The 8,678-nt window shown below is 34.6% G+C and overlaps 1 protein-coding gene across 1 annotated transcript; it reads right to left on the bottom strand.

Annotated features, from left to right (window-relative positions):
* Window positions 1-1,175: 1,175 nt before the first annotated feature.
* Window positions 1,176-2,969, bottom strand: LOC149233657 (uncharacterized). Its single transcript, XM_089382246.1, has one exon. The coding sequence runs from the start codon at window positions 2,967-2,969 to the stop codon at window positions 1,176-1,178; it is 1,794 nt and encodes a 597-aa protein (XP_089238372.1).
* Window positions 2,970-8,678: the final 5,709 nt, after the last annotated feature.

Genomic DNA, 8,678 nt, shown 5'->3' with positions numbered 1-8,678 from the left:
TATTAATATATTAATGCACATTACTCAATAAAATTTGAACCAAATGCTTGCTAATATACTAGTGAAACATTGATTAGAATAAGCCACCATTGGTCAAGCACAACCATATCTTTATGCTTGTGTTGTACTTGATAAACTAGTAAACGTGAGATACTAATGTAGCATTTAGCAAAGCTCAAGGGTGCCCAACTAAACAATGTAAAGTCTTTCCAATATGTAGATTTCTATTTAATGTGTTTTTTTTCTCAAAAACATAATTGAAAAAACATAACTTTATTATTGGGTTTTTTATTCATTAAGTAGATTTTATTTCAATAAATTTTTTAAGTAATTTTTACAAAATTATTTCTGGTTTTAAAATATGCAAATTTAAAACATCTCAATAACCAATCATAATTAAAAAATAAAAACTTTGATAATTCAAAGTTATCCCCTTAGAATCACTCTATTTCTATTTAATATGTTATTTGGCATTTGAAAAATTGAGTTATACAAAGTCAACTTATTCGAACCATTGAGTTATTCAAAGTCAACTTATTCAAACCATCTTGAGTTATTCAAAGTCAACTTATTCAAACCACCTTGAATAAAGCAGTCATCTTTTATAAGCATTTTTATTAATATAGAAATCGATGATCCATTAAAAAAGATCACGATCCACATGGTAAATATAATAATTGACAATGGTGTTCAATTTTCAATAAATCCTAGAGTTTATGAATAATCAAAATAAGTTAAAATGCAATGATAAAATAATTAAGTGTATCTGACACTAACCATGCCAATGGATGGACAATGTTTGCCTCGTAACAGGCGTAAATGAATTTACATAAATGAGATACAATGCACACTACTCTTTGTGTTTAACGGTTGGTATGGAATCACACCATCCACTACGAGAAAATGAGCCAAAGTCATGACATATAGAAATTGTAGCATGCAAGTATTAGACTTGCGTACCTTGTTGACAGAATCATGTCTACTTTGATGTCTCATTATCTGAGCCCACAAGGGAATTTCAGTATCCTCCCTATGTATATCGATGTGAATCCTACCAATATAGTAACAACAGCGTTCTCTGTATATGGAATCTATCCAGGGGAGAGAAGTGCAACCCTAAATCTGTATTGATTGAAATAAAAGGGCCTCTGCCCTCATGCACAGATTACATAAAATTAGCGTGACCTTTTTGAGTTCCACAACTCGCAAAGTTTTGAGGTCCACGACTGGTAAATTTCGCACTTTGCTGTTATTTTATGCAGAACTTTCTTCGCTCCACCCACTTCCATCTCTGCCAATTTCTCCAGGTACTGGCAAGCTCCTGCAGATGCGATCTTTTTCCTGCCGCTGTTGCTGTTTGAGAGGACCAGCAGTGCAGAAATGGGGAGTGCCTTGGCCACTGTATCCTTTTGGGGATCTAATAGCTGCACCAGACATGACACATTCGCATCATCTTTGATGAATTCTTTTCTGTTGCTCTCCACAGCGAGTAGGCTGGTGAGCGCCCGTGCAGCAATGGCCTGAGTGAAGCTAGGCTTGCCATCCAACATCTTTGCAACCAGACCAACACACCCTGCTTCTCCCAATGTTCTTTTCGTTTCCTCTGTCCGTGCTAAATTGCAGATGATCAAGGCTGCCAATTCTTGAATATTATAGTTCTCACTTTTGAGTAGAACAGTGAGATGTTTAACAAATCCAGAAGACATCAAAATACTTACAGAGCAAACGGACGCAGAGAGACTATGGATGGCCCTCAGTGCAATCTCTCGGACCTCGGTACTCGGTGCTTTTTCCAAAAACAGAACAAGCGATTCAACCCCACCTTCTCTGCAGATCTTCTGCCTCAAGCTTTCATGAAGGGCACCCAACAGATGCAAACATTCTGCAGAAGACTTCTGTGCAAGGGCTGTACCATAATTCACAAGATTGATCAACACAGGAATTGCTCCTTCCTCTGCCATCACATCTCTTATTTCCTCCACAAAGGCCAAGTTCCTCAACACTGCCGACGCAATACCCTGCCCTTGATACACATTTCTACAGAATTCCACCAGAGCTGAGATTCCACCAAATGTAGAAACCGCACAGGCGTACTCCCTATCTATGTGCAGAACATCATTGCAATGACAGATCCCTAAGATTACATTCAGCTCAGCATTAATACTCTCCTCCTCGAAGTCAACAGTCAATCCCTGCAGAGCCTCGGCTGCTTTCTCCTTGCACATAGAAGTTCCAGATTCCAACAACCTAATCAACGGTGGCACAACACTTTCTGCAGCAACACAGGCCTTGAAGACATCAAACTGCGCCAGAATCGACACTGCAACAGCTGCACATTCTTTGATAGCAACATTATGCGAATCGAGCAAATGCACCAAGTAAAGAATATCCACTCCTCCATCTACCACAAACAGAATATTCATGTCATCCTCCTCCAAAAACTGTACAAGAGAAATCAAGGCCTGCTTTTTTATTTCAGTATTACCAATCTTAAGCCTTGCAAACAAACCCTTGACAAAGAAAACGAGGGCATCCCTGCTGGAATCCGGAGTTGACACCCTGAAGCCATCACCAGATTCCCTCAACAGTCCGCTCTTTATGAGAATATCCAAATCGCGCAGATGACAATTGAGTTTGTTGACGAGCACATCTAGGTCGCTCTGCATCATAAGCTTCCCACTGAAAGACAGCTCTCTGCAACGCTTTGCAAGCTCTCTGGCCTCCTGCAGAGTGGCCACAACATTAGGCACAAGCTCCTTCAATAACGAATTCTCGGCCCAATAAGTAGAACCCTCCTTAAGAATAGTAACGATGATCTGATTCAGTATTTCCAGCTTGGATGTGATAGTCTGCCATCTTCCCGAGAAGACTTTTGTAGTGTAGACCTCTGAGATAATCAACGGAATTAGGGTTTGGGCTTTTTTCAGGCATTTCTTTGGATCCTTGCTGTTATGAATGCTTCCCTCCATCTTCGATCTTGCAATTTCGAATGGCATGGGCTTCTGAGTAGCACAATATATTACTTATGATCAAGGCCCTTGCAGCAAATATCGTCGTTATCTTCGATCGGCGTACACATTTTTGTTTAGACTACGCGTTTTTGGTTAAGATATACAAACTGGCAATGAAAGATGTCTCTTCCCTGCTTTCGCCACCAGGATCGATCCTCCAACGTACTCCGTAACTTTCTCATTAATCAGTTCGAGTGCACTTTTTGTTCACGCCTGACTTGCGACGTACGACGCGGAAGAGTACGTGATTTTAATAAATTATAAAATGAAAAATAAATTCATTAAATGTAAAATCTAAATCTAAATATCCAGAGTTGAGAAATCAAAATACCCACCAACCCTGAAAATGGGATTCGCCTGCAATTAAGTAAATTGACTGCCCATTTAAAATCTTTACTCGGTTTGTTCACGACCTAAACCGATAGTGTATTTATGGGAAGACGCGGTTATAGATTTGATGGTAAATATGGTTCTTAATTTCATCTGGCGCAGAGAAACGTTGCCCAGCCAAAGGGAGGTACGCCCTTATTTGTCTCCCGACCTTATTGCTAGTGTCTCAATTTAGGTGGAAACTGTTTCCAACGATTAATTAGAGCCACCGAGTTCATTTTCGATGATTTTAATTATTATCAGCTAACATTAAAGAAAGGTTTTTCCTTCTTATTAATGTGACAAGGGGAAAAGGGAAATATGGCAGTATTTTAATGTAAACTGAGTTTAGTTTACAATTAGATAACACCCATTTTTTAAGAAATTTTAATGAAATTTTGTTATAGATATATATAGGTGTAATTTAATTTATAGATTTTAGTGAATTTTTGGGAGTAAAGTTATTTGGTTTATAAGTTAGATTATAAATTTTAAATTATGATTAATATTTAAATCTGTATTTATTTAGTTATTTTTGTAATTTTGATAGGATTATATTTTCATCATATTCAATTTCTCTTTCAGATTGAGGGATAGCACAAGATTTGAACCTAAAACTTCTAATTTGGCGAGACTTCATTTCCATGACTGTTGCCAATTAAACTATCTCAAACAAACAAATTTAATTTATTTAGTATTTAATATTTATATTTATTTTTTATTTTTTAAATTAAACTATTCTATTATTAAATTTTTAGAATTTGATTTTGTAAAATATTTAAATTTATGATAATTAAGAAAAAAACCTAGGTTAAAAAATATATTAAACTATAAATTAATTTTACTAATTATAAATACATTAACCTAAAAAAAATCTTTTTTTTTTAAATATTGTATTCCGTTAATATTAATATTGAATAAAAAAAATTACACATTCAATCACATATACAAGAATATTTCACAGATTGTGACCTTATTTATCAATGGATTTTTAACCACATTAAAAATCCATTTTTAAATAAAAACTCTCCATGTGTTCATTTTTTGAAAATACTTTTTTTAATTATGTCCATAAGATATGATGATAGAATTTCATCAATTTGCTACCATTTTCTTTGTAGTTGTTTTCCAGGGTTTTTCTAATAGGCAATAAAGTTTGCGTTTTTAACATTGATGCAATGACATTACAATTTAAAGATTTCAACGTGTAGTGTGAAGATTATATAACACTATTTTTTTAATTCAATGTGTTTATTTTCATTTTCATTTTTAGGACTATATTATTTTCACTTAACCTTATAATTTTGTCATTTATATTATAAAGTTTTAAATTTATAAGTTTGTACTTTATATCTTAAAGTTTTAAATTTATGAGTTTTAAATTTATGAATTTACTCTTCAAAAGCTTATGGAATTATTTAGATATGATGTATTGAATTATTTAGATAGGCTAAATACATCAAAGATGATAAAATAAAGATTTTTTTTGAAGTGTATTTTTTTAATTTTAAAAAATAAAAATAGGTGAAAGCTCCATAACTTATAGAAGAATAAGAAGTACAAAAGTAATTAAAGAAATAAAGGGTTCATGTATATTTTTTTAATTCAAAGAAATAAAAAAGAAAGGCGAAAGGGTCATAACTTAGAGAAGGAGAAAAGTGATTATAAAATAAAGGGTTCAAGCTCTTTTATTATAAAAATAAGTCAAAGAATTGGTATCATAAAGTAGAACTAAATTAACTAAATTAATGGGAAAGAGGCCAAATGAGTCTATTCAATGTTGGGATGTCAAGAATACTATTTGATTAATGAATGTACACATTAAAAAGGAATACCATAATGGTAGTTGAAAGGTATGATCCTGGACCTTGCCTAGATTACTCCAATGAGTTACAGATTCACTATGGATACAAAAAAAAAAGTTAACAATGGGTTACAACTTTTAAAAGGTTACAATTGTTAATGATGGAGCAAGCACTATTCCTAGGATCCATGTTACAATAAAAAGTCACCAAGAATATCACCAATTAGTGGTGTGATCTGAATTAGATCATTATATTGGTTGTCATCCATCTCGATGCTTTTAGAGCTAAAAAAGTGGAGGAATCAACTCATAGGACCATTTTTACCCACAAGACCTAGTTGGGCAAATATATTGGTTTTCATCCATCTTGATGCTTTTAGAGCGAAAATAGTGGAAGAATCAATTCATAGGACCATTTTTACGCAGAAGACCTAGTTTGGCAAATTTGGGTCTGAAACCTCTTAGGAGCATTTTGAGGCATCAAATAGCATTTTTTGGGGGATAAAGATTTGTCGCTTAAGCACCGCTCCATATTTTCCCATTCTACACACAAAGACATTTTGAACAGCACAAGAATCACCTCAATCAAAGTACTTACGCAAAATTTATGCTAATCAAAAGTTGACATTCCTGATTTGTCCACCATAATTGGAGAGGATGCCACATCAACCCCGTTACTCATGGAAGAGGGGCTACCCACATCATCATGATGAAGAAGACTCTAGAAGATTCCATAGTGTAAGTTTGCTTAAGATGTTAAGGATTCAAACCTAACCACTAGTAGGCTATCAGTGTGTATTATAACATGCCTCTAGGAGGAAAAGGGGTTCCATTCTTTCGAGAGCATTTTGTTCCATAAACGAGTAGAGTACCCAAGAGGGATAGGGAGGGAGTACACTTAGAGAAGATTTGTGCATTGTAGTAGCCCACGGACCACAGGCCTTACTTCTTTATACTTGCAGCCATTTCTATTCAGAGAAAAAGAGTAGAGCGGTTTATCAATCATGGTTTGTGAGTTTGTATTTCATTGTTCTCTATTTTCTACATAATTATAATTTACATCGTACACAATAAATAGTAATTTACAAATAAAAAATCAAAAGATAAATTAACTCTCATAGTGTAGATTGTGGTTTTTTAAGTATTATTTATCAAATCTATTATGGAAAACTATATAATGGAATATCCATTGTAGTTTAAAAATTATAATAGTATCAAAGCAGATTTCTTTAGGTATATTATGGAGATTTGTAGGGGATCTACATCAACAAATCTAAAAGTCATAAAACCCTAGTCATGGCCGACAAATCTATTAATAACCCTCATGATCCTATAGATGAGAGGTTTTCGTAGTTGGAAGCACAAGCTGCAGATATAAACCATAAGGTTAATATCCTCATGTAATCCATGACTAATAAGCTTAGGTTATTCAGAGAAGATGGGTTTCTAACGCAGAGGGGAGATTAAAGGGGAGATCAGGAGATTTGGAAGAAATAGAGAACGAACTAAAAAAAGGACCCACAAAACATCAACCTGGTTTGAGTGTCATGAACCATTCACAAGCTCTATTCAAAATGAAGTTAAAGTTGAAATTATGCAATATCAAGGCAATATTGATGCTCTAAAGCTAAATCACTAGTTGCAACAATTAGAAGTTTATTTCAATGTGTTGTAAATACTAAGAGTGGGGTGAATCACTATTTCACTTATAATTAGTTAATTATTAAAAATTTAGAGCATGAATAAAATAATAGTAATCAACAACACATTAAAAGATTAATCCATGACAATTTTTTAGGTGGAAACCCTTCTGGGACAAAAACCACCGAACATTTTTTCTAATATGAGTAGAATAATGCTTCAGCTCCAACTGAAAGGGAAGCCCCATCTCCCTAGTACTCTAGAGAATGATTCAAGTTTATCAAGTAACTCCAACTCTTGAAAGGATGCTCCTGCACCCTATTTTTATAGCTCCAACTAGAAAGATGCTCCAATGCCCCAATTTTATCAACTACAACTGATAGGATGCTCCAACACCCTGCAAACTCCAACTTTCCCTTGCACCACCTTGAATTATTTTCAGGCTCCAACGTGAAGGAATTCACTCTCCTACCTTGCACCATCCAACCATCCTGAAATATAGAAATATAGAGAAATAATTATGGGATCCTATACTAGGGATAATGATCCACCTACAAGTTATTCAATAAAAAATTCTTTACTATTGATAGATGTACAATGATAGCCCAAGTTCAAAACCCAATCAAATTTTTGATCTATCCTTGAGATTTGAAATCAACTATAGAGTTTCTCCTAGAAAGTTTCTTCTATCAAATCATATCTTAGATGTGATAAAGTAGAGAGTGACATTGTTGTACTTGAAGATGCCTTTGAACAGTCTCAATTTTGCTAGAGAAGATGTTGGTCAAGAAGCCATAATTGATGCTGACGATTTTCTCTAAGTCTGCTAATGAATATGTTATCCTTCTACTCTTATTTTGTCCTTAATATTCACAATTTTATATGAATCTACTATGGCCACCTTTGAGTAATGAGGTCAACAAAAACTCTTATCAAATTGAAGATGCTACATAAGAGAAATGATAGTCCAGAGATTTCAAGAAAAATCAGATATTAGGCCTCACATAAAGATGTTTTAATTAGGGTTTAATACTTTCCATATGAAGTCAATACACCTTTGTAATTACAAAGTCTTCTTGGTTTGCATGCACACAAATAAGGTTGCAATGGATTCTACCTCAGGTCAAGCAACTTTGATCAAGCATAAATCATGTCACGCTATGTTGTCATAGAGTTCTGAAAAGGATCGTAGATATGCCCAAATAAAAGTGTATTGAAATGTTCTATCAACAGGGTCGAGTAGACCTTAGGATAATGCATGGAAAATTACCTTCAAAAGCTACAAACTTCCTCTGAACTGGGAGCCAAAATGATCACAAAAATAACCCCAAGAAGCTGCTAGATTTGTCACAACATTTTCTCTGAGTGTCCCACTCAAAGACCATTTTCTCTGGGTATTTTGACAACTATTGGATCTTGGATTCATACCACGGGTGGTCTAAAAAGGGTCTCAAATAGATTCGTAGACCCAATGATCCAACAATTGTCAAAATACCCACAATACCAGACCCAAAAGAGAGTAAAATTTGCCACAATAAACCACAAGAAATACCTTCAGTCAACCTAAAAAAGGGTGAAATAATGCCTCGGGTTCGAGGTACTAACAAATCTCCACAAGTATGCTAAAAATGTCTAGAAGGTGTTCACATAAACCCTAGCGAAGAACCATACCCAAGCATAAAATAAGGACTTCCAAACTTGGGGTCTTACCTCAGGACTATGCACAGGATTGATCTGAAATATGCCTCAAAAGGGAGATTGAAAACTCTAGGAGAAAGACATGTTTATTAGCGAATAGCCATGACTACAAAACAAGGGAAATATCCCAAAACCCATTGTAATCTCAAACCATT

Source organism: Pinus tabuliformis, chromosome J (genome assembly GCF_031772625.1).
Source record: "Pinus tabuliformis cultivar Carrire ecotype Pingquan chromosome J, CPIR1, whole genome shotgun sequence".
In the NCBI taxonomy this organism is placed as follows: Eukaryota; Viridiplantae; Streptophyta; class Pinopsida; order Pinales; family Pinaceae; genus Pinus; species Pinus tabuliformis.
This window is presented reverse-complemented; position numbering and strand designations above follow the sequence as displayed.

Excerpts from the sequence above, each read along its gene's own strand:
- LOC149233657 (XM_089382246.1), bottom strand. The coding sequence starts at position 2,969 with ATGGAGGGAAGCATTCATAACAGCAAGGATCCAAAGAAATGCCTGAAA.